The sequence below is a fragment of the Dinoponera quadriceps genome, unplaced genomic scaffold, assembly GCF_001313825.1.
Source record: "Dinoponera quadriceps isolate SergipeBrazil2010 unplaced genomic scaffold, ASM131382v1 scaffold566, whole genome shotgun sequence".
NCBI classification, from domain to species: domain Eukaryota; kingdom Metazoa; phylum Arthropoda; class Insecta; order Hymenoptera; family Formicidae; genus Dinoponera; species Dinoponera quadriceps.
In genome coordinates, this window is record NW_014555972.1 from 3603175 (window position 1) to 3630293 (window position 27119).

Sequence of the window (27119 nt, forward strand, 5' to 3'; positions counted from 1 at the left end):
CGGACCCGTTGCGCTTTTATGGCTAATTTGAGGAGTGCCGCCCTCTCGTCGATGGGGAACATCTGTCGATGGCGCAGCACCCAATATCGCAGTAACGTTAATGCCGGGGCGTAGCTCTCCACGGCGTTACCATGTAATACGTGTTTGCACGAACGTGCGAACACACTCGTATCGCCGTTCGATTCGAGACGATGCGAAATTGAGGGGCTCGTATGATGAATCATGGTTTGAGGGGGTTTCTCTCTCCTTGCCCCGATCCTTGCGATAGACGATACTGCGAAGAAGCCGGAAAAGATTGTTGACTCTCGGCTAAACGCTACTTTGCTCTTTGACGGAGAACTTCCTTGTTATTCATCGGAATTCAAGTGGAAAAAACATAGATATATATGTATACAATCGAGGAATATATTTTGTTTGTGCAGTGCGATGGAATTTATAATGGGAAAATGTAGAATCCTTTGTCGTTTTTGCTGTTGCAGCTTCGGGAAGCGGACGGGTGGCAGTGCCAGGAGACCCAACGAATGCTTCGTCCTCGAGCCCTCCGAGATGATTGTCGTGAGTAGATTTTCTCATTTTAATAATGATAAAACGAAAACTCGTACGCGCGTGCTTTCGAGGAAAGAAACTTCGCGGGAGTTCTCACGTCACATTGAAAATTCGTACGCGACTTCTGCACAGAATGTTCATGCAAACCTATCTAGGACGCGGCGAGTGTAGAATATTTGTGGGGAGTAATTTCGGCGAATCATGCGCACACGTCGGTGCATAGAGGACCGTATGTAACTGCGCATTCCGTTACTATGTTAACCAGGCTGTAGTTAATTGTGTCGATTGTAGCAAATTGCCGCTGTTACTCTCACTGAAATTATTTTTAACATTGAGATATGATATAAAAAATGAGAAAAAAGGCATTTTTTAATGTATCCCTAATTTAACTTAATATATTGTGTTTATGTTATCTCAATATTTTGTGTTGAAATAATTGCAAAGGTGAGAGTTGACTGTCAAGCTGTAGCTAATTTTAACATCGTAGGAATCCAGTTAGGATAAAGAACAAACGTTACGATATATTTCCCTTGAAAACATACACGTGCTCGATTTGCGTTAAAGTTCTCGAGAGAGAGAGAGAGAGAGAGAGAGAGAGAGAGAGAGAGAGAGAGAGAGAGAGTTTAGCCGCGGGAATGTTTTTATTTATTCAGTTTCATTAAAAAGCGCGACTGGGTCCGGCGCGTTTTTCCCGCGCAACGGCTTCAATCAAAGTCGAAACCAGGCGGACAGGTGTAATATTTTTCCGCCCGGTTCGTCCCGCGGAACGAGAAACGGCCACGGCCGTTTACGAGACATTCGTCGAGTGCACTGCTTGCGAACCGAGTGCGGTAAGTGCGGCGATATCGCGCGGCGAAAAGACAATGCGCTCTCTCCGGAACGCCTATGAGACGCAACGCGCCAGACAGTTAATCAATAGTTTCTCTCGCATTATGTTCAGGTTGAGTTTTGGAATCCCCCGTCACGCTCCGGCAGTTAGCTCGCTTTATTTCGTCCTCAAGCGGCGGTCGATTCCACGTGCCTAAATTGGGGCAAACTTCCAGACACGGCGGACTAATGATCGCGAGTCTGCCGATGGAGAAAAAAAGAACGAAGAATAGAAAATGCCGCATCGTTCACGATGCGCCCGAAAGTGTCCGAATTTCTGGCCGCGTCTACACAGAATTTTCACGCGCGACGAATATCATCTCGGGCGGATTTTTTTTTTCGCTCTCTCGGTCGTTTTGTCGCGCACGTGAAGTAAAATAAAATAACCGCGCGTACAACGCGAAAGCAATCGGATGATTGAAATTACTGCGGGCATTGTTTTATGTTGACTGATTTCAAACGTGAATCGACGTTCTTTTTTTGACGCGAATTATTTATTTCGTGTAACTTTGACGTCATCCTGCATCACCGATTTTATAAATTTCTCGAATATCTGTCGAGATAATTAGCACGAGTTGTTTTCCATATCTCTCTTTTTCTTTACAAAGAAGAAAAGAGGAATGCAGTCCGTGATAGAGATGAATATCTCAGATCACTTTACCTGAGAGCATTTTTTATCGTACTCTCTTGAAAATGCGAAACATGACCTGCTCTCGCGTATCCGGGTTTAATTACATTTGCAGTCGCGGCATTAATTACGGAGTTGCACGCTGATATTTCAGGTTGAACTTTATTCGTGCGTATGAAATTGTTGGGAATTCCGGCTCGCGTCGCTAATTACAACGTGTAGACGGAAAATTAAGTTCTTGATGCGAGCTGCCATCTATAGCGACGCCGTGGACTGCTTTACCGACGAATAGCGCGCGGCATCACTTGCTGATGGTCGATTAAACCGTATAATGAGAACGATAAATTCATTGAACGATAACAAAAAGGGAATTATTTCAAAATCATCAACACGCGGGAGAGATTTGTAGGTAAATTAGATTTCTTAAATATATAACTCCTCTCTGACCGACTTATTTAAAATACATTTGATAGAAGAATTTTTCGAGACTCGGCGCAATAATAATATTTAATATTAAAATTTAATTATATAAAACCCTATTTCTCTCTCGGTAAGAAATTATTTTTCCTTACTCGAGTAATTTTATACTCGATGCGTACTTTCCAATTTTCAACTTTTAATTAACGTTCTCTCAAAATCAACTTAACAACAGTGCGTAATATCGATCTTATTAGTCGTGCAACACCTACCATAATACATTTAATCGTTCACCCGGAAAGTTCGTGCAAGAAATATTGGCGTCGTGCTGGATATACTTTCCAATTTGCGAGAGAATAGCGCCGGGTATTACGGTGTATCGGACTTAAGGGCTTAGCCCCGCGCTCAATATCAATCTGATTCGGCTTCCAATTACGGATTACTTGCGTGTAAACTAATCCGAGCGCGGTATTACACGACACATCGTATACTCATTTCGCGAGCGCGCAGAGACTATACCAAAGGTTACATCATTCTCGTAATAACCGCGTGAGCGAACCGAGCGCGTTGTTTTTCGCCGTATTGAACTTTGAAATTTCGCCTGGCGGATTCTGCGTTTATTTGTACGCTCTGTTATTTCGAAACGTAATTATAAAAATTAACTCCGTCCGAGGCGGATCCCGTTCGCACGCGAGACACGTGAAACTCTTTTACCCCTTCCCCCTCCAACGATAGTCAATGTTTTCCTCGTGCAATTACGAGGATTCTCCCTGCCGGAACTCAACGATGCGATCTACGGCTTCCGCTTCGTCGTTCTCGATCGAGATACGTTCGACAGATGATGAAAAAAATTCGCAGAAATATCCCCGTCCCTCCGGAATCGAGCGAATATCTGCGAAAATGCGAAATGTGGCCTTTGACCCGGTTTGCGCGCGCGTTCGCTAAAGCCCGATAACGCGCCGTGGATATTGATTTAATTTTGATACGCGCACACGACGACTAGTCGAGACGAGGGGGATTTTTACCCCGATCGCGTCTCGGCAACATTTGTCGCCGCCATTTATGCGAAATTCCGATCGTATCGCGTTCGCCGATGAATAGGGCGGATCTTCTTGCGCGCGATGTGTCGGGAAAAATATCGACATGTCGTGTCGTGGCAGGTGATACGCGAGAGAGCGAGCGGGTGCGAGTTCACGTGTGTCCTCGGGCCACTCTGTGACCTGATGGGCGAATTGGACGTCTGACCTTTAACCTTCCTCCCGTCGCTCCGTTCGCACGCGCCATCCGAGAGAGAGCTCATTGTGCTTCGCTCTCTCTCTCTCTCTCTCTCTTTCTCTCTCTGTCTCTTTCTCTCTAGTCGTCGCTTCGGATGAAGATTAATCATCATCGTGGAGTCTACCGACGAATAAAAATCACATACATACTTTCTGTCTCTCTTGACGTTGAAAAAATCTATTAAGACGTTCGCGTGTGTTTTGCACACAGCACGAGAATTCATTTCACGCAAAAGCCCTAATTAAAACGCGAGATAGTCGCTGTCGCGTATAATAATAATAATAATATTTACTTTATTGGACGTACATGAGACTGACAACAGCATCAACTTTATAGCTGTTTTCAGTGCTTTACTTTCTAAAAAAAATAAATACTGTAAAATAAAATAATAATAAGAATAAAGAACTACAAAATAATGAGATGATGGGAAGAAAAATATATTCTTTAGCGCTGTGGCTGCTGTTAAGTAGGACTTTCGGGAAGATACTTCGAGATGCTAATTTCATCGTTAAAAACAAAAAACGAGACTAAAAAATTCTAAGCTTAGAGAAAACGACTTTTCTCGATTGAGAACATCGAGTTTAGTTAATAAGCAGCTGAAAACCAACGAACCGTAGCTTCCGGGCGCACTTAGGCGTACACAAAGCGCTATTGTCCATTTAAATTCATTCTCGAGGACATCTTCTTCTTGGAATTTCGATCGGATGTTTAATTAACGAGATGTTTAACGCGGGAAAGCAACAACAAGTCGCGTTAAACGCGCATCTGCTCCGACATTCTCTCCGAGCCGAAATCGATTCTTCATCGCCCGCGTTTCCCCGCGACGTTCATCGATGACGAACGAGAGTTATTAATTTCGCGCGACGACCAGACGATACGTATCTCTGGCGGGCGTATCTTGCATGAAACATAAACGGAGCGTCGTGCAGGATGCGGGCATTAATTGCGTAATGAGCACGACTCTGCGGCACTCTATCCTTCGATGCGTCGTCGGCGCGTGCATTTTTCAACAGGCTTATCGCCAGTGACGAAACAACGTCGGGCGCCTGGAAACGCGTCGGCGCCCGACGTCCGCGTTCATCGGACATAAATCGTCTTTGTTTCGCGTGGAATTCGATCGTCGATCGCGTCTCACGATTCATCATCCTCGTCGCGCGTCTCTTGAGCGACGTAAAAGGCACAGATCAAGTCGCGTGTAGTCTGTTTTCTTCCCTTTCTTTTACTCTTTTTTTTTAATTTCATTAACATATACAGATTAATTTCGTGTATTCCTTTAATACGCATGAACTCTTGATTCTACGAATGTTTCTTTGGATCGTGTACTTCGTTCATTATTTTTATCGTATTTTTATTTACTTGTAATATTATTGATTTATATTTGTTGACTTTCACAAAGTAAAATTTTCGATTCGCAGACATATCGTAAAAATATCGATATCTCGCGGAAAATCTCCGTTCCTACGTATTCACAGTCGGGAAGTAAGTGATAAGACTAGCCCTAAGATAAGCGTGAGACTTATCTTACTTAAGGAAGTGTCTTATCGTTCATGCGACAGTTGTAAGACTCGCAGGTTTACGGTTTGTCTGTAGAAACTACGCGCCGTAATTTTCGTTATCGGGAACGATAATCGAGACGAGACCCCGCCAACCGTGACATCGGCAATTTTCATTGTCCGTTGTATTCTATACCGAGGAAATAAACCGTCGATTGGGAATCGCGGAGGGGGTCGACGGAATTTCCGGTATCGTCCGTCATGCGGATGGAAAGTTATCTCTCAAAGGGGAAACTTCCTGCTTATGCGGAAAAGTGCGCAAGCATCAGCGAGACCAATTTCCACGGGGGAAACCGATAACCGGAGGCGAATCGATCATTACGGCCGTCGTATTCTGAACGAACAAGTAGGAAACTTCGCTCGGTCGTCGGAGAGACCAACAAGTTACGGCCGTAATAACGTCGCAAATAATCCACCACGCGGACGTTTATATTCAGTTTTCCGATCGGTGCGCGCGCTTTTCCAGCCGCGACTATACCGCGGGTTCAACTCTTCGCGGACAACTACGGGTTGCTGGAAAGAGGTATCTTCGCGAAGGGAAGAGGAAGTGAGAAAAAATGAAAAAAAGGAGAGAGAAAGAGTGAGAGAGAGAGAGGGGGGGGGGAGGAAAACGCACCGACACAAAAGCGCGGTCGGAGTTATAGAAAAAATAATGACGCGCGATTGCTGCAGCGCCGCTACAATTTCCGTGCTTGTGCGTTCCGCGCACGCTTGGTGCACTCAATTATGCAATTATACAAATTGCGATCTGTGTCCCACGATTATTTCTCGCGTCGACCCAGATGCGAGCGAGTCTCTCCGGACTCGCCTTTCCGATCCGCGACGCGACTCTTCGCGGGGGTGGCGGCTTGTCCCCGATATCGCGGTTTGTCGCGAAAGAAAATGCGCGCGCGTTCTCTCTCTTTCTTCGTTATTTCGTTCAATGACCAGTCCACGAGCTACGAGGGAATATTCTTCGGCGTAAATACACGCGCGTTTACGTAAGAACCGCGGCGCGAACGTCACATCCGCCACGTGCGTAAGCGTCTGCGGACAAGGATTCATTTACGAGGATCTCTGCGTACAGGAAGTTCGAGTAAAATCGGGACCGTGACTCGTCACGGTATTACTCAGATTTCAGTTTTATCTGGAGGGGGCGGGAGGAAGTCTTTTTAGTTGCTCCTTGTCCGGGACGTCGCTCGCGTTTTTGTACGGCGCGCGCCGTCCGTGTTGACGCGCAGCGACTAACCCGTTCCTCGCGTTCGGGGGCTATTGAATAACAAAGCTGGAATCACAAAGGGTTAAGTATGTAATAGACAGAGTTATGTTAACGTTCGAATTTATATAGGAACATAAATCTCATTAATCGCGAGGACACGAATTTTAACACATATTCTAACGCAACCCGGGCGCGCCACAATTTTCCGCTGTTTGAAAGCGTGCTATCTAGCTCTTTAATTTACGTGCGCGTAGATTTCGATCGCCTGGGAGAAAGGAGAAAAGAAACACTAAGGGAGTTTGAGAGATACCTAAACTAAGCTATCGCAACTGTTCCGATAAAGCGTTAAGTGGAGCGAGAGAAGGACGTTCGTTTGTTGTGAGATCTGGAGTTTCGAATACGATACGACTTGTTGGGTACACTCCGGCATACTTTAGCGTACAGCTCGAGCTCCGGTCGTGCCCTTTCGCCTTTTGACACACTCCGCTGTATACCCAACGGGGCGGCCCTTGATATATCGGGCTTATTCTAACATTTATCGTGAGATACTCCGCGATACGTGACAGTTTATTATAGCATAGTTGAAATACTTTGGATACACGTGCTGGTCTATATTGGTTATTTACCGCAGTCTCCCTTCCGACATATTCGGTCGCATTGTTCCATGTACGATGTATTACTCGAATTATAGCAATCGTACTTATTTTTCATCATTTCAATTATATTTATAATTATCACAATGATAATTATAAAATTATCATCGCAATTGTGTGGAAATACTTATTCGTTGCTGCACAGTTGGTAATTTCAATATCTTGAATTTCGCAATAAGTGCATTAATTAATATCGATCCGTCGTGCGCTAAAATCGCGTGCGCTTTCCACGCAAACTGTAGTATCCGTAACTCGATTATAAACTACATTGCTGAGGGAGACCCAGGCCGCTTGACAATTTATACCTCGTGAAATTGCGAGGGCGGCAGAAAATACCAAGTAGGGTGACAAAGCGACGGCGCCTGTTAACGCCAACCTATTTCGGATCGCCTCTCTCTCTCCTTCGGTTGACATAATGGCACGTACGACTACAAAGGAAGCTTATTAACTGTATCGCGAGCATGGTTTCGGTCCGGTTATGGTTAACAATTCCGTGAATCACGACGCAAGCGGACGGATGGAAACGCGGGATTTCTCGGATGGATAAATGCGAACTCGCGGCGCGTCGCTTTCGTCAGAACGGAAAAAACGGAAAAAGCGAGCGGAAGAAGAGACCGGCAGATCCGCTCCGAAAATAAATCCTCGCTCAGACAAACGTGTCCCCCGCTTATGCGCGAGATCCGCTATGAGAGGGACGAGTATAATTTTCCTCTCTCTCTCCCTCCCCCCCCCCTCTCTTTTTTCTCCTCGTAAATTCCACCGGACGAATGCGCGCGTCTCCCCTGAACGAGACGCATTTTTGCCGCGTGAGCTCTTAATTGCATAGAATACCGTATTTGATGAGCTTTCAGTACGTTGTGGATCCCATTCTTTTTAATCATTCTCGCGGAACGGTTTTGCACAATGCATACATAAATATCGCTCAAACAATTGTCTTTTTTGATGAAAAATGAATACCGACATTTTTTCTCTCTCCCTCTCTCTGCACTTTATTTCTTTCTGCGATTTTTTGTCAATTACAAATATTTCTCTCTGATCGTACTATTATTATATTTGTTATCGTTTAATTTAATTTCGCGTACTCATTTTGACGTTTGATCGACACACGTCAGCTATCTTTTTATCGATGAAGCCTTATCAATCGGGACAGTCGGTTCGCCTTGAACTCATTCACGGCGAGCCGACCGCGCGAGTATCGTATTCCGCGGCCCTTTTTAAACTCACGTACCAAGTCGGCACGTTTCCGGCGCAGGAAGTGCGCTATCTCTTTTCATTATTGAAACGCATCTTTAATTTCCTTAATTTAAATCGCACGGACGCGGTGGCATTATATTTCCTCGTTATCTCGCACGCACGTTTCGCAATTTCACTGGCGCGATTCGACAGAGTTCACGGTACACATGTGGCACGTCGCAGATACCATTCGCATTATTCTCAGACGTTCGGCGAATAATTTGACGGAAACGCTGGAATTAGTTCGACGCGGTGTGCTTCTGGAAAGCTCCTGCAACAAAGCGCATAGTACCTTTCCGGTCACTAACGAGAATACGTTCGTTTTATTTGATCATATCGAAAGCTGTTCGTATTTATGGACGTATTTATTTACGAACGTTCGAGTGGTTTGAACAATTTTTTTCCTACACGTACCGATTGGAAAATCAATCGGACGTTAATTTTGTTAGCGAAAATATTGACGAAAAAAGAAAAATGTTTATTCTAGAACGGGATTTAAAATTTAAATTTTAAAAGAATGCGTCAAAAGTAAATTCAACGTAGCAAACTATGACGTGTTTTTCTTTTTTTGGATATCCTGGTAAACAGATAAAAATAATATCCGATATTTAAAAGAAGAGAGATTAAAAAAGTATTGCCGAAAAAGGTATTTAATATACCTAAGTGATGTCTGTCTTTGCAAACCGATAATCATGTTTTCTCAAAGCCGGAAAGACGGAGAGAAGGGGGAGAGAGAGAGAGAGAGAGAGAGAAAATACCACGAGCATATCACCGGATGGAAAAATTCGAATTCGACGATATGTACACCGAGTTTTCCCTGGATATTCTCCCGAGGTCCGGGCGTTGCGCGTTCTCAAAATCAAAATACCTTTCTTCGCGCTCCTCCTTCCTCGAGTCACGCTGGCGCGCTCACGAAATTGAAACGCCAGCGTCTATCTTGATTCGCATGCTGCTACGCGTGTTCATCTCGACGCGAGTTATATCGTTCGGCAAGCGATATCTCGAAGAGCGATGAAAGCACACCGTCGGAAAGGCATGACGCAGCCGACCGACCCAGATCTTTTTTCCGAGCCGCGCCGCTAGATACACCTGCAACCTGTCGCTGTGCCTACCTACCTACCTACGCTCCGAGGCGTATTGACGAGGCACGGCCAATGCTAGGCTCGGTACGCTCGACCGATTATGGGTTACGATTAGGCTGCGAGTGCGCGTGCACGTAGCGCGTTCGTGCGTTACCCACACGTTATCGCGATTGCTCCACGTAATTCTATGACGCGAGTGGGCGAAGGTGCGACATACGATACGACCGATGCATCGGCTGTATCGATTATCCTGACGCGCGCGCGTGACGTGCGTGAGTGCGTGAGTGAGCGCGTGTGCGCGCGCGTTCGCGTTTCACACGTTGGACTTTTCATTCATGCCGCGCGGCCGGACACGCGCCCCGAGTATCTGTGTGCGAATATACGTAGAATCGCGCGCGAGATCCGCGGTGTTTCGGTATTTACACACTCGGACTACTCACACGCTCTCGCGAGGATGGCTTTAATCATTGCGATAAGGCGCGATAACGGTAACATTTATATTAGCCATCGTGTATAAATAGCGAAATGTATCGCTTGACGCTCCGATATTTCCGGATCGGTGTAATCCCCGGCCGCCCGGGGACAGAAGATCGATTTATACCGCGTGTCTCGTTATTGATATACTTGACGTCTTTTTCGTTCAAGTTTAAGGATAAGTTGTGTTTTCGCGATATCGTGAGAATATGCGAGAATCTTAGATCCTGTCGCTTGCCGAGCGACGATGCGAATTTCCCGAGGCTACTGCGATCCGGAAAATGAGGAAATAAAAAAAATGCTCCTCTCAACGGAGAAAAAGAAAGAAGACGACGCGACTTTTGTTAAACATCTTCAGCACAAACTATCAAAATGAAAACGAAGCCAGAATTAAGTGCCAATTTAATATATAAATGCGAAAGTCGAGAAACTGAGACGCAAAGTTCTCAATTCTTCAACTCAAAGTCTTCCCCAATTTTGCGAATTCGTATTAGGAGAATATAATAAGCACGAAAGTGGCATAAATTTCCGGCGGGAATTGGAAAAATTCAGAAATCTTGTTTCTCACTTTCTCGATCTTCGCACTTTGGTATCAGGAAAATATAAGGGACAAAAAGGTGGCAGGTGAATAAAAAGGAAAATTCCGCTGTGATCCAACCAGTTTTACCTTTATCTATGTTTTAATTCAGTACAAGTGCAAAAATACAATATAATACAGTCTAATATCGCACGATATATGTGTAATTCAATCTATATAATATGATGTAATATGATTTCTGTAGACATAATTTGCAATGTCCCTTATGTTTTCGCTGAATATAATATGCGCCGCATCTTCGTCGAGGAAATGTCTACTGCGCTGTGCGCCCGCTGAGGAATTCGTCGATGAAAGCAAACGCGCTGAACCTTGGACGGCTTGTGTATCATAGCGTACGAGATATTGCGACAAGTGAGCAAACGTTGGCAAATTAATGACACGACCGGTTCATCTTGAGCGGGGTGCATAAAATATGCCGCAGACGAGCTGCCCTCGGGAACGGGTTGGCATGTACGTTCCCCGCGTACGCAAGATAGAACTGTCTCCCGTACGCGGCGACTGCAGCCCCATGATTAAGTGTTCGTGCGTACGAGAAAAAAATGAACATCCGCGGCGAAGATAGCGTGCTTATCGTGGCGTACGCCGGACGAGCGCACGGCTCCAGTCGCTTTTCGTGCCTCGATCGGCGTGGTCGGCCAACGCTCGCCTGTCGAAAGAGCCTTCGTATATTCGAACACATCTCTGGGAGGATCCCAGTTCCGGTGTGTGATTAATCGTCGAGTATACTGTGATGATTAATTGAGCGAGTGACGTGGCTCAATTAATCGGCCAAGTGCGAACCAGAGGCCTTTTTGCGAAAATTGCAACCGTGAGTGGTGTGAAAAAAAAGCGAAGCGACGATTGCGTGGGAGGATCTGTGAGAAAACGGTGTCGCGTGTCGGCGAAGTGTCTCTCGGCAGGACCTCTCGGTACGAGTGACTTTTTTCGGAATCTCTGAGGGAGTCCTTGAAATTTGTCGTTCTATCAGATTACCTGGGATTTTGCGTAGCGCGACCGACAACTTCGTCTTTTACCCGGGCACACGTATATTCTCTGAAGGCGAGGGCGAGAGCGTTAATTGAACAGGGTCGCCGAGAGTACGACGCGAGCGATAACGTAGTTTCGACATGGCAATCGTCCAGCTTACGTAATTACAACTGAAATTGCGATCGTTTGATATCGCGTCGCGAATCCGTCGTCTGACACGCCTGAATATTCGCACCTTATCTTCTCCCCCCTCTCGTTATCTATCGCAACGGCGGCAGCGATTTCTCCTGTATTTTGCTTTTCGCACCTGGATTTTATGCACCTTGCGAATTCCTCGGTAAATATTTACCAATCTTTTCGCGCAATATCACGGTTACAAATTGCACTCTTGGCGATTTCATTTTCTCTCTTTCTCCGTTGGGAGATATATTTGTCAAATCTCCTTATTCTTCCGGTTCGCGGTAACCTCGGGAAATTTGCGTGTTTCGAAATTCCCTCGTTCGCCGGGAAATGCGTTTTCCGCACCTTTCGCCTTTCCCGTCACTTCTCGCACTGTGCGTGACACGCGCACACACTTTTCTTTCTCGCTTTCGGCCGGAATGCAGCGGTGCTATTTTCGCCTTTCGCCATAGAAACGACGTCGTTCTTTTTACCGTTACCGGATTCTGCCGGCGTTTTCAGGGATCTCTCGCCTGCACGCTCGGTTTTTAGGACTACGGCCGTGACGCCAATGGTGTCGCGGGAGCGCAGGAAGAACCGAAAATAAAGTAGACAGCCGCGCGCATATGAATACGCGACTCGCTCGCGGAGGTCCCACGGAGAAATTTTTAGCTCGTACATCCGTATGTAGCCGTCGTGCGACTCTCCTCGTGGCACAACAACTCCGAGAGGGACGTTTTATGCGCCCCCTGACGTTCATCAACGCGTTCTTTCTGAATCCGCGCCCACCATTTATATTCTATCCGGCTTACGTTTAGCGTAAGGATCTTTTTTTTTGTCGCATACACGACATGCATCTTGGAACTCGCAGACGTGCGGATTTTTCGCAAACTTCGGATCGGTAAATGAATAAATGTAATCGAGCGGTATGCGAATATTCGTCGGAAAAGGACACGACGATTTGTAACGTGTGACATTAATGGTCATTAAGAAATATTGTTATGACTGCGAATGTCTTTCGTGGTGCCTCGAGGTTTTCGTAAGTGATTTTCGTCTCGTCGGTTGAAAAGAAATTCGAAAGATAACTTTGTCGTGTTCTCCTTTCGGCGGCAAATTCTTGTAGAAGTTAAGGATACCAAGGTGCAGCTAATGATAAGCTCTTGAAAAAAATCAAAAGCAACAGATGTGCGATTTGCAAGGCTTAGAAAATGATCACGGGCTTTTTCGAGGGAATTCATTGTTAACACAGAGACTCTTTTCAAGTGAAATCCAAATTTCCCAAATCGCTGTGAGCAGTGCCTCGTTTTTCTTCGTTGAAACGTTCATGCCACATTTGACGCAAATTTTTCCGAGTGAACCTTCTGAAATTCAAAAATATCACGACACGCAAGGAGAGCCCTTTTCGTTCTTAATCCGCGTTTTATCTTGGCTTTCGTTCGCGAGACATTTCAAATCCGCAACTGACTTATTTATCGTCGTACGCGCTTGCAGTCTCAAATGCTGCATTTCTCTTTGCACCAATTATCGTATCAGATGCATTTCTCCGTTTCCGCTTTCGATAGGACAAATATTCGTCGCGACACACGATAAGGCTCTCTGTACGTTCCTGAGTGCTCGGTCACGTGACCGAGCGCTCGGTCTTTGGCCCTCTTCAAGAATCATCGTGATTCAGTTCTCCACGACGTGCGTAAGAACACACATATGTCGGAGCTAGAACGCGCGTCGGGCATACGAGGCTTATGTTAACGTTTCCGCGGAAAACGACACTCCGTCGTCGTTGATGTCGACCTCGAGATTAGAAGTTGCTTTCGCGCTCGTGTGCCGATAGAATCGCCGTGATTAGGCGCGCGTATCCTCGTGACGATCCCTCGTTCTCGGCTGTGCGTTCACGCGAGGTTGTACCTCGTTTCTGGTGTTTACAGCGCGACGCTCTTGTTCACGGTTTTTGTGCGAGCTTCACGAAGTGATCTGATCGACGGTGAGCCGCGAACGTGAAGAAGAAGAAGAAGAAGGAGACGAAGAGCGAGGTGTCGTCCGACGAAAATAAATAAATATCGCGCAAGGTTATAAATACGGTTGTCACGTGATATATCGGTAATATAAGGTGAGACGACGACGATGACGTCTCCCGGTCGTTTCGCATGGTGATGGCGATGAAGAGAGGAGACCACGTGCAAGTGGTGTACGATCGGGGAGTATTTTGTAATCTCGGCTAGATCGTCCGTCGTCGTACACGATGTTGAAACACACCAGCAGAACCGGACGACCTCGGGTCGTCGTGAGAAAACGAAAAGGACGCTCGTTATCCAGAAGCTGGCCCGGTACACCCAGAACTCTGTCCATCGTGTCGTCCGAGGTAACGAAAGACGGTTTTTTAAACTATAATTCAGCGACAATTCAATTCCTATATTTCACATTATAGTTGAATCTTTTCGCGACGCGCCGATTTTCGGCGCCTTCGGCGTGTCCTCTCCGGAATTCCTCCCAGCCCGGCGGGGACCTCGTTTAAATCTCCGCGCGATCGTTCTATCTCGTCCGACTCGCGCGTTACACGCGTGTGTGCGCACACGTGGACGTGACCCGCCCACGCGCGGGTTGAAAGTCCCACGCAGAGATTGAGCGCACACAATGCGGGAGAACGACGAGAGCGTATAATTGAGAGTATTATTTTCCGTTTGCGATCGCGGTTAACCGCTCGCGCAGAATGGACATCGCCGTCGTTGGCGTTTCAAAATATTATTTCCACTTCGCGCGCGCTCCGTTCTAATCGCACGGGAAAGACAATTCCGTCGTTTGTCATTGAATTTTCCGCTGGCCTTCCGAGGACCGGAACGAAAACTCCATTGTAACAGAAATATCCCTGTAGGGGGTTTCTACCCGATCAATTGCTCTCATTTGTCTCGACCGAGCTTTTAACGCGGCTGAAAATGTTCACATGAATGTTCTCAGTCGAGCGATGAGAAAGATATCACTTCTTGTCGCCGAATTTCCATTTCCTGTCACCGAGTTTTTACCTGGCCCCTCTGTCCGAAACGCGCCGATGATTTTTACGCTCGTTCATTTTCTCCTTGTACGCCTCGTATCATACGATTTATTTACGAAGGAGCGATAATTCCGCTTCATTGGAAACACCGTAGGCGATATGATAAGATATACATTAATTCAGCTGCAGGAAGAATGAAACCTTTCGTGATATTATTATTGTGTTATACGTATCGTTAGCGCACAAAAAAAAGTAACCATCGATCATGCCTCTCTTCAAGATGGCTCTCTTTTTTTTTGTTATTGTTAATATATCACGCTTTATATTGTACGCGGTGTATTTGCGAAGGAGCGATAATTCCATTTCCTTGGAAATACCGGAGGACACGATAAGATATGTTAATTCAGCTGCAGGAAGAACGAAATCTTTCGTAATACTATAGTGCCGTCATTGGCGCGCAAAATAGCAACTACCGATCGTCTTTTCAGAACGGAACGTGACTCATTTCTTTCTTTAATTACCGTTAATTTATTACACGTGCGAGATGCGATTAGTACGAAAGAGAAAAATGGGCCATACAAAATCCGACATAATGCGATCGATTTATTGGACCGAATGCGGCCTCGGATGTGGTGTAATTAAATGAAGCGCCGTGAAGCATTTACGCGAATGATTCGTTGTTGGCGTATCAACGCAACGCAAACGTAATTGTTTACAATTCAATCGTTACGTCAGGAAAACGCATTCTGCATCGCCTGTTTATGCCTTGCGTCACGATTGCGTTCCGCTTCCCATCGTTGGTATCGCGCGTTAGTATCGCGTGTGTTTTAATCGGGTTTAAAGTGCGGAGGTGAGGAGCTAATCGTAACGTATTGTACCCGGCTGTACAGCCGTCGATGTAACATTCTTCCGTTGCGTAATGATATTCTTCATTGCCGTGGGATAATGTTTGCTCGTATCACGGATTCCTCCCCTCGAGAGAAATAAACTTCCCACGAATTCAGTCATCATTATTCGACGTTGATATTTGAAGAATCGAATGTCCGGGCGACCTTGATTTTTCTAACTGCACGTAAATGTCGCGGGTTTTATCGTTATCTGATTACTTGAACAAAAAGAACTCGTGAGTAATGCCTTTGTTATTTATCGCACGATACAACCGACAATACGTCGCGCTGCTCTTTGTGCCGACATACGTGCGAAATACACCCGCAAAATCAGAGCGTCGCCGTTGTTTCGCGATCGATCGATCCATCGATCGGTCGCCGATGGGAACTGAACTTTCATCCCGAAATTGGTCAAACATTCATCGTGACAATTGAATCACGAGGGAGCGGTCCCGTGAATGGCACGTATAACCAGCGTATCTACCGGAAGTCCGGCCTACGAGTTCCGGCCTGAAGCGCACTCGTCTCATTGTCTCTCTCTCTCTCTTTCTCTCTCATCTCTGTTCCTTTTTCGTTGCCGTTCGGCGACGAATGCGTCGCTGGCCTGTCAGCATAAAACGAGAAACAGTCGCGACGCGAAGGACGAAATATTGACGCAGCTGACATTGGTGCAAAGACGACTGCGATAATTAAAAGCCTGAAGCAACGAGTTTTATAAAAAAAAAAAAAAATAAATAAAAAATAACGTAGAAAAAAATTCGCGAAGCTTATTATTAATTAGGAAGACTGTTATTTCTCTGGAATTTTGTTCTTTCCGATAATGTATCGATAAACGATAACAATCGCTGCAAAATTTAATTTCGAATCAAAATTGCTTCGCGTTAAAAGTTACCCTCATTTCACTTTCACATTGTAAGTAACACACACACACACATATACCGTAGTAAATACGTTCTAATGGAATTCAACTTGTTGCATCGCGAGCGCTGTTAGCAAAATTGGCTCTACATCGTGCACTTAATCTTGCTTTTAAATTTATCACGGATACCATCTGCTCTGCGTCTCATCGCCGCATGCTATTTTTCATGCATATCCACATCTTGTAAAATTTCGGACGATCCGATACTGTGTAATTTACCGTCAGTTTATAACATCGATCGCAACCTCGCAATTAACCGAGTTGAATGCTTCAAGTTGAACAAGTGTACTTATTTTTTACCCTTGACTGAATATCGTGTTCTCAAATTAAAATGAAGTATTATCATAAAGATGCATTTTTACGTTGTTGAAGTTTGGAACGATTTTCGAGTGGCAATTAAAAATAATTCCTTTCTCAAAGGAAACTTCGATACAAAAGCAAACATATGCAAAAAAAACCATGAAATTACGTTGCAGCTGACAATCATCAGATAAATAAACAGCAAAGAGTGAAAAATATTAGAAATATAGACATTTCATGTTATTAAACGAAAATATTAGCGCGATGTGCTAAGAAATGACGATATATTAAAAATCCCTCGAGAATATCATAAATTAGGAAAAAGAATGCCCGTTCTACATTCAAAGAGAATGTAATCATCTCGTCTATTCATTTCTCATTATCTCGCGTAGCCTCGGTGAATTCATGTTGAACTTGGGACGGAGGAAGTAATTTAATTGTCGCATCTCTTTTGTTTTTGAACATTAAGGGGATACTTAAGGTGTCGTAATTGTTTCGGGCCGCGCTACACACAAAGTGGAAAAGTAACGCAGCTGCAGAGTGCATTCAGAGCATCCGCAGGTGGCGCCGTGCCAGATTACATTATCAGTGCAACGAGCGTCCGTAGGGTGTGATAACAGGCGCCTCATTGCGCGGGACTTATTCTCCCTGTGTAAATCATGAGCGTGATACTTCGTCCAGCTGTTTAAGCTTCGGCCCGTGTATACGTTTATTAGCGCGAGTACACAGTGCTCCAAATTATAAGTAATAGTCAACCTGGAGTATCGCCCAGCCACATCGGATTCTGTCATTATTCCGAATGATGCATGGAGTACTAGCTGTAATCTACGGATTGTCCGATGGGGGTTTCCTAGCGCGGCTGTGCTGCCACTGCCAGATGTACAGGGACACAGATATACAATGAAACAGATAGACAGTGTATACAGGAAGACGTCTATCCCTTCTAGAATATCGTCTCCGTTCCCGCTTCATCCCGATTAACTTACAGTGCACACACACACACACACACACACACAGCCATTCGTAAGAAAATATTAATAGATTCTGAATTTTGCGACTGAGAAGGCGGAAGTTTCCACGAATTAAATTCGACGACAAAGATAACCAGACATCGTGCTTTAATCAATTTTAACACGAACAAAGCTAGTTTCATTTCTAACTTACCATTTGACGAGATTTTTAATTGTCCTTCTGTCAGCCGAATACTCGATACTGAAGATTCTGAGGGATCGCGAGAAGGCTTATTGCAATTTTCTCTTTTCGGAAATATACGAAAGAGATTGATAAAGTCTGCAGATCGAGAGAGACCTCGTCGAGAGTTATCTGCTCCGGTTATGTGGGACGAGTCGGTTGGGCGCGAGACCTCCGACGGTATCGCGTCGCGCTCCCAGCAAATTGACATCGGCATCATTACCCGACGATCGTTGGGACGTTTTATTATAAACAACGCGCGCGCGATCGCTTCCTCTGAGAGCGAGATCGATAAGTTACACATGCGCCGTATATAATATATATTTATAGTTCACTTATCAGCCTATTATAAACTGTAACAACGTGTCTTTCGCAGATCGACTACCCGGAAGTGCATGGCGGAGGAAGGATGCATCGGCCACCGCACCCCCATCCCATAACCGACCACCGTCAGGTCAACCTGGTCTTCGATGACACGGTGAATATATCTCTTTTTCTCGCTCACCTGAGCAAACAGCGCATAGCGTCCGAGTACAAGCGACCTGCGGGACGAGCGCTTCGACGGCGCTTCCTCCGTACATCTCGGATAGGCGCGCTTTCAATGATCCGCGAATAATCGTTGCGATAATTCCGTGATAATTTTCCGCCGCGATGAAAGTTCGTAGAAGACAGACCGCGTCACCCGAGAGACGGTGCCGTAAGCGCGATCGTCTTTCCCTTTACCTCTCTTTACTTCCGGTACGTTTACCCCGCCGTGACACGTATTTTATCTCCTTTCCTTCGAGCCCGACACAATTATCTTCCCATCAAAATCAATACCGGTGTCGTGTCGTCGGATGACGTATCGAGTCGCGAACGGTATCAATCCGCCCGACGTGTGTCTTTCCGTGTGTAAACGCACACGTAAACGCTGCGGCCGACCCGCGAATCGTCCCGATAATCGAAATTCCGCTTAAACTCCGGCGTGTGCGATCGCGTGCGCAAACGGAGCACGCGATTGCCGGTTCCGGCCGGGCGAGAGAGAAGCTGAATGGGAGAAGCAATTTGGAAAGTGTGCGCGGCGCGGGACAAAAGGAAAAGTGAGACACGGCCACGACATAACGGATCGTATAAATCATCCGCCGGGTCGGCCAGTGGCCTTTGAGCGGTTACTATCCGTTGCTGGATGCTTTGAGCGGACCAGCGATGATGGCTCCCTCTTTCTCTCTCTCTCTCTTTCCTACGCCTCTATCTCCATCTGCCTGTCTACTCTCTCTCTCTCTCTCTCTCTCTTCTCTCCCTCTCTCTATCTCTCTCGGTGTGTCTGTATCCCTCTCGTCTGGTTCTTCCGTCTCTCACTCCGCCGCGACGATCGACCGTCCGTCGACTCCTTAAGCGCATTTCACACGATCACCGTGTCCCGACAGTGGCTCTCCACAAAAGGCCCCTTTAAGATCAATTCAGGTGTCGTTTATCGGCGTCAATTTACGTCACGTCGCTTCATTATTCCGCATGGCGATTAACTAATCGCCAAGGCTGATGAATATTAATCGCGGGAGCACCAGGCGCGTTCTTTCCCGACCGGTCCCGAGCCTGTTTTACAATGTTCTTATGACATTACGCACTGTTGTCGTCGTCATCGTCGTCAATCGAGCGTTCCTCGGTCTCGACATTACGCGTGGGCATGCAAATCGAAGCAGCCCCGTTACGTTATCAGGCGTTATCATTTATTTTTAATCCTCTCTATTCTTGCCGTGGCTCCTCACCGTTATGAGATTGTCAATCGAAAGACCGACTTCCTTCAAAGTCTGATTGAATGAATCGACTCAGTGCCAACGTGGAAAATAAAAGACAGTTTGTTGTTAAATCAAGCAAGAAATTCTTGTATCTTTTCAAAAAAATCTGTGTTTTAAAATTGCTATTAGTTAAGTTTTATGTACGTAACTCTGTTCTATTCTGCTAACATATACAGAATTATCAATTTCTCGATTATTGTTAGAAGACAAATTATAGTTGGAAATTGTTGTTGGCAATTCTGTCAATTATAATCGTCGATTGAATTGATTTGGGTTTGGAGAGTCATTTTAAGCAGAATGATTATCATTTGATCGTTCATCGAATATTCCTTCCGTTCGATCTTTCCCTTTTTACATATCGTAGTCATTAATTGTCAATGGTCGAAATTTTGCGACCCAATTGAATACGATCCCATAATTTCATTGAAAAGAAATCGTTATATTTAACGAGTCATGCCGGACCAGCATGACGGTGATGCGCATATGACACTTGGAAGAATTCAAGCGTGGGAGAGTTTTAGGAACCTCGCAGACCATTATTAGCCCGCTTTCCGACGCAGTGTTACGCGTGAAATAAATCTGTAATTATTCATAATCACTCATCGTCAAATCTCCTCCAAATATCATCAAGCTGACGCGCCTCCCACGCATCAGTTGGCGTTGTGCCGCGCTCTTTGAGTTCCCGGTTTCCCAGCCGGTAAATTGCGGCCGACCCCTTTTTCTCAGCCTCCTCGAGTTCCCGATCGCGAGCATTAATAATCTAATTGCCCAGATCGTTATCGCGTAATTTTCGCTCCGTTTTTAACCTTTGTTTACTATGCTTCTATTTGCGTACCGCGAGTATCGCGACCGGGTCGCTCCTAACAATGGCATCGTATATATATTATGCTAATGAGCCGGGATGCAGATTTCTCCCTGTCTTTATAACGGTTAAATAACCTGGCCGTGAATGTCGAGGATAATAAGGTCTCAGTAGGAAATTACTTTCCATCTATACTTGTTCATCAGTCGCGCGGTCTAAAAATCACCACCGATAGAGACACATGTGTCCAGTGTAACGAAATTCAATTGAATTCCGAGCCAATACCGTTGTATGGACAGTGAAATTTCATTAAAGCCCTAGTCGACATTCATATCGTTTCTACGAACGAAATGTAATCGAATCTCTAATTGCTCCTGAATCAAATTTCAGTATCAGTATCGTCCGACCTATTTTCCATTCATTTCCCCTTCGACAGGCTGCGATCCTGTTTCTCACAATATCAGAATTCACGACCTAACATTTTTATCCGATCAAATTTACGACCACACAAAGAACGAGATGTAATCAAGATTTAATTGGATACTCGATACAAGATCAATATGGGAATTCTTCGTAAAGCCTGTCACGATAGAGATCTCACCTTCGATTTCTCGGAAAAGCTCGTCCCGTCCCGCTCTGATCTCTCCCTAGGCTCGTAACCGGAGCTGGTTCTCGAAACGGAAGAGATCCGGGAGCACCTTCGAAAAAACGCGGCATCGCGCGCGCGGAAGCTACAGGTGGCCCGGCGTCGCCCCCCCCCGGCGCCCCCCATTGACACGGGCCTGAGGAGTCGCTCTCGCAGAGGTCACGTGACCACTCTCGAAGGGAATGCCAGCGGCAGCGCGGTCGAGGGTGGCGGTGGGACGGGAGGCGGTACGCAGGCGGCAGTCCTATGTCCGCTAAGCTGACGGCCGGCCGCGACGACGACGATACAACACAGGGACGGCGGGCGGACGGACAAGCGTGTCACGATTTTCGCGTTGATCCGTGCTAAGAGGGTCACGCGGCGCCGCGTCGCGTGGCTGCGCGAGAGTGTCGTGTCCGTACGCGGGAGGAAAACCGGGCGAGGCGGAAACGCGTAGGAAAATGCGGACGTCCGTGACCGGTTCACCGTGATCGTGTCGCCGTTCCGAGGAGAAAGACAGGGCCGCCGACACGATGGACGCGTTCGGCATGTACCAAGTGAGTGCCTCTGCTGCCGGAGATGCTCAAAATGGCCTTGGCTCTCTCCGTCTCTCTCTCTCTCTCTCTCACCCTCGTTTTCTCCTCTCCGTATCTCCACTGTATCTCTCCCTTTCGCTCGTGGATGCTCCACGGGAAAATTACTCCCGGAGATACGGGGGCGTAGGCGGTCGCCTCTCGTGATGACATGACAGGCGTCATAGGTGTTTTGTTTGGATGGGTGATGCGTCGGATGTACGAATGCATGCGCGTAGCACCCATGCTCCCGATGCTCCGCATGCATGCGTGCCTGCGTACGTGCGTGTGCCCGATGTCATGTCGCTGCGACCTAACCTAACCGCCGACCGGAGCCTGTTCCAATCACGCCCATTCCTGGTATTTCCTACTCCGCGCGCGCGGCGTCGATGATGTTTTTGCTCTCGTCGCCTGAAGCGACACAGGTCGTCTCCGACGGCAACCTCGTCGCGAGTATTCCTCTCGCAGATCGCACTCGTGAATTCTGACTTATCGTTAAGACCAGTTTTGAACACGTTAAAATCCGATTATGCGGTGATATTGTCTGAACAGGCTTTCGGATTATCACGTCGCTATGTTCTGTTTTGTAATTATATTTCTGCGTTATTTGCGTGGAGGAGAGAGAGAGAGAGACTTGAGAGAGGTCTGTTCTTTTTCGCTGAACTGACTGCACCGCTAACCTTGTACCAGTTCCCTTTTCTTTCTTCCACCAAGTCTTAACAGTATATCTGTCTCTTTAAATTTTACAAGTGTACAATAGTTGAACAAAAAAGGACAGACCTGAGGTTTCTTTGCTTTTTTACTGAACTAGTGCCACGCTGAAACTTTCTTCTTCTTCTCCTCAACGCTAAGTTGTACACTTGTTTCACTCCAGAAGCAAAAAGTGCAACCAAAAAGAACAGATATCTTTGCTTCCCTCTCTGTGATGATAAATTTTCCATCAGAAGATTCGACACGAGAGATTTCCAAGTAGTAGATTTGCGAATTGAAGCCCGACTCGAATAGTTGAAATAAGCTTCATAAGAAATCGTGCGGCAATGCTAAATGACTGACGATGAAATGTTTCTTTCCACAGTTCTCACAGGGCCTGACAGGGCGGCCCGAACTATATCAGAAATCAAACAGGAGTAGTCATTCGAGTGACACGAGTTCAGCGTACAGTGGATCCGACACCATGACGTCTGTACAAAGTTCATTAGACGCAGACCCCGACGAGGTGGACCTCTCGGGTCTCGTAGAGTCGATCGTTGACAGCGACGAGGAGGAGGATCTGGCAGAGAGTATGGACGTGAGTATCGCGCTATTCAGTAGTCTCTCGCGGCATATTCGCGCACTCTCTAATTTCGGCCGTTGCAATTGCACTTTCAGAGTCTGACAGTCCGCGACCCCGTGCGAGAGTGTTTGGAGAAGGACCCGGTGGAGAGAACGGAGGACGACATAGAGACGCTTCTGGAGTTCACGCAACAGCTGAAGGCTTTCACCAACATGACCCTGGCCGTGAGAAGAGCGCTGTGCGCGGTGATGGTGTTCGCAGTCGTCGAGCGCGCCGGTATGGTGGTTTTGAACGACGGTGAGGAGCTCGACAGTTGGAGCGTGCTGATCAACGGCGCGGTCGAGGTCGAGCACAGCAACGGCGAGATCGAGCAGCTCAGCCTCGGCGACAGCTTCGGCATCTTGCCCACCATGGAGAGGCTGCTGCACCGCGGAGTCATGCGAACAAAGTGCGACGACTGCCAGTTCGTTTGCGTCACGCAGGCGGACTACTTCCGGATCCAACATCAGGGTGAGGAGAACACCAGGCGACACGAGGAGAACGGCAGGGTGATTCTCGTGACCGAGTTGCGGGGGGCCTTGGACGGCGCCGCGCGAAGAGGCCACGTGGTGATCCGCGGCACTCCGGAGCGCTTGATGTTACAGCTCATCGAGGAGAACAGTATTACGGATCCGACTTACGTGGAGGACTTCCTATTGACTCATCGAACGTTCATCGACAGCCCGTTGCTGGTCGCGAGTCAATTGCTGGAGTGGTTCGACCAGGCGCAGGTGCGAGATCGCGTGGCCCGCGTCGTGCTGCTGTGGGTGAACAATCATTTCACCGACTTCGAGACTGACCCGTCGATGATGGAGTTCCTGGAGGCGTTCGAGGCCGGACTCGAGCGGGAGAAGATGCAGGGCCAACAGAGGCTGCTGAACATCGCGTGCGCGGCGAAAGCGAGGACGCGGAACGTGACGCTCGCCAGGCCGAACAGGGACGAGGTGCTGAACTTCAGTATCTTGGGTGGCTTCGAGAGGGGCTTCGGCATATTCATCTCGAAGGTCGACAAGAGATCCAAGGCTGAGGACGTCGGTCTCAAGAGGGGCGATCAGATCCTGGAGGTGAACGGACAAAGCTTCGAGCACGTGAACCAAGCGAAGGCCCTCGACATTCTCCGAGCCTCCACGCATCTCAGCATCACCGTCAAGTCCAACCTGCTCGCGTTCAAGGAGATGCTCCAAGTGCCGGACAATTCGCCTCGAGCGCGCGGCAGGGCGAGCAAGCCGGAGATACCCAGGCTGCCGTCGGACCCGCGAGCCAGGCTGTCGACGCACGTCGACCCCATGACCCCCGTGAATCCGTTGAACCCCTTGATCGGCGGTGTGCCGTTGCTGATACCCGACAACAACGTCTCGCCGTGCAAAGACGCGAAGAAGGAGCACAAGGGATTCATGACTCTCGGACCGAAGCGACGGCTGCAGAAGGCGCTCATGAAGATGAATATATTACCAAAGAACACGATCAACGACGGCGTGCACGTGGACGATCCGCTGGCGCCACCGCACACGCCACCGGGCACCGGGCTCTCGCAGACCACCACGAATCTCTACCACTCGAAGAGCAACCCGGACCTCACGTCGCTCTATTGCTACGACGACCTGAGGGCGAACGATTATCCCGAGCACGTGCTCAAGGTGTACAAAGCCGACCAAACCTGCAAGTACCTACTCATCCACAAGGAGACCACGGCGCACGAGGTGGTGATGCTCGCGCTTCAAGAGTTCGGCATCACGGAGAGCAGCTCGAACTTCTCTCTGGCGGAGGTGAGCGTCGGCGAAGGCGGTATGATCAAGCAGCGCAGGTTGCCGGACCAACTGCAGAATCTCGCGGAGCGGATCGGACTGAGCTCCCGGTATTACCTGAAGACCAACGGGATTTCGGAGACTCTGGTGGCCGACGAGCAAGCCCCGGAGCTTATTCGGGAGTCGCAGGTGCATTTTCTGCAGTTGAACGCGGTGGAGGTGGCGATACAGCTGACTCTGCAGGATTTTAGTATATTCAGGTGATTGCTCGATAAGGATTTTAGCGTATTCGTTCGAACGATACTTCTGTAAGTTTGCTGATTGTATGCAGGGGGAGGCAGCAATTATTTTAACCACTTTCAATGTCTTCGAGAAACAAAAATATCTTAATAATTACTAGAATATGAAGATAAATGAAGAGTTTTGCAGAAAGTGTTCGGTGCAGTTTCTGTTAGAGACGAATTTTCTCCTACTCCCATCTTTTAAAGATATTCAAAACAGTGCCTCGCTCGAATGTGCGGAAAGGTGAATTGCTCGTTCATCATACATGTAATTAGCACGCAAAATTCATTCTTATATATTTTGTTTCAGGCAAATCGAGTCCACGGAGTATGTGGATGATTTGTTCGAGCTGAAGAGCAGGTATGGCGTGCCTATGCTCAGTCAGTTCGCGGAACTAGTCAACAGAGAGATGTTCTGGGTCGTGACGGAGGTTTGTTCCGAACACAATCTCGTGCGGCGCAGTAAGATTATAAAGCAATTTATTAAAATAGCACGTAAGTATTCTTCCCGTGCTTCTTTTTCGTCGTTACTTCGTCGTTACTCTTGTAACGTTTCCGTCGTGTCTCCGCAGGTCAATGCAAAGAATGCAAGAACTTCAACTCTATGTTCGCGATCGTGTCCGGCCTGGGTCATGGCGCGGTCTCGAGATTGAGAGCGTCGTGGGAAAAACTGCCAACTAAATATCAAAGATTGTTCAGTGATCTGCAGGAGTTGATGGATCCCAGTCGCAATATGAGCAAGTACCGGCAACTGGTGGCGTCGGAACAAACGCAGCCACCGATAGTGAGTCTGCCTTTCGTAACTACCGCGACATCTATGACGCTTGTCGACGTTTCACATTTTACGAGAACTTATATACCTGTAATTCGAGTGCGAAATTATAGCTGCCTTTCGAAGCATTTATTATTATTAGACGAATGTGTGAGATTCTATGCACTATATACGTTTCAGATACCTTTTTATCCAGTCGTAAAGAAGGACTTGACCTTCATACATCTTGGCAACGATTCGAGGGTGGAAGGTTTGGTGAACTTCGAGAAGCTCCGAATGATCGCGAAGGAGGTGAGAACGCTAACGAACATGTGCTCTTCGCCCTACGATCTACTGACCATGTTAGAAAGGGGCGGGCAACCGCCGAGTTCCGCGATGGTCGCTCTCAATCAAATGACCACCGGCAATCAAGGTGAATCTCTCGCACCGCTCACCGTTATCTCCGATTAGTTTTATTCAGTTTAGCCGGCACATCCGTAATATTCCGCCTTGCAGGCGGCCAAACTGCGACGGTGAAGCGACGGAAGAAATCGACCGCCGCGCCGAACCCGAAGAAAATGTTCGAGGAGGCGCAAATGGTGCGACGAGTAAAGGCCTACCTTGCGAACATGAAAGTCATCACTGACGAGGAACGACTGCATCAGCTCTCCGTCGATTGCGAGCCCCATGCAGGAGCTGTTGCAGTCGCTGCCGCGGTACCGCTAGGCGGCAGCAGGGGTAGGAGGCATCCGTCGCCTACTCTATCGACCACCAGCAGTGCCAGTAGCACCAGTGAAGGCAGGAAGAGTATACAAGGTTGGCTAAATTACCGTTAATTGTGCCTTGTTCTTAATATATTTATTCTACACATATGTCTACTTGTATTTTTTAAGAGAATGTTCTTGAGTAATACGGTCGGTCGCGGGTTTTCAGGTACCAAATTCGGTGCTGCGTCGCCACAAGCGGTGAGGAAGATGCTAGCCCTGTCGGATCCTCACAAGACGCGGCCGTACCAACCTAAACACTGTCCCCCGCCGTTACCAGTACCTGGATTGGCGTTACATTCGAGCGGTTTGGAGCCTAGTCCAGGTGCGCCTAGAAGAGTAGGATCCGGTAGCAGGGTACCGATGCATGAACGATCCCACAGCGACACCCCTGCTAGCCTACCACCGCCCGTCGATCTCAGTGCGGAGAGTAGCAGCGTAACTAGCTTAAGCAATCTCCAGCCGCTGAGGAAAACCTTGACGAGCGGTGAGTACGGATGTATCGTTACGAATTGGTTTGAAGCGAGATGCTGTCCGTTACAACGACGTTCCGGAAGTCCATT

General features: G+C 47.3%; 1 protein-coding gene across 15 annotated transcripts in view; it reads left to right on the plus strand.

Annotated features, from left to right (window-relative positions):
* LOC106746305 (rap guanine nucleotide exchange factor 2-like) overlaps positions 1–27119 on the plus strand; it is a 127570-nt gene that overhangs the window by 89707 nt on the left and 10744 nt on the right. For 10 of the 15 annotated variants that reach the window (XM_014622779.1, XM_014622782.1, XM_014622778.1 and 7 more), the window contains 9 exons: positions 480–555; positions 18306–18407; positions 22779–22991; positions 23072–25020; positions 25352–25536; positions 25614–25825; positions 25994–26225; positions 26309–26608; positions 26726–27043. In XM_014622779.1, coding sequence (XP_014478265.1) covers positions 480–555; positions 18306–18407; positions 22779–22991; positions 23072–25020; positions 25352–25536; positions 25614–25825; positions 25994–26225; positions 26309–26608; positions 26726–27043 — 3587 coding nt within the window. Of the gene's footprint in view, positions 1–479; positions 556–11163; positions 11433–13318; positions 14006–18305; positions 18408–21461; positions 21689–22778; positions 22992–23071; positions 25021–25351; positions 25537–25613; positions 25826–25993; positions 26226–26308; positions 26609–26725; positions 27044–27119 lie in introns of those variants that run through there. The other 5 variants (XM_014622783.1, XM_014622784.1, XM_014622787.1 and 2 more) reach the window with 4 other exon arrangements.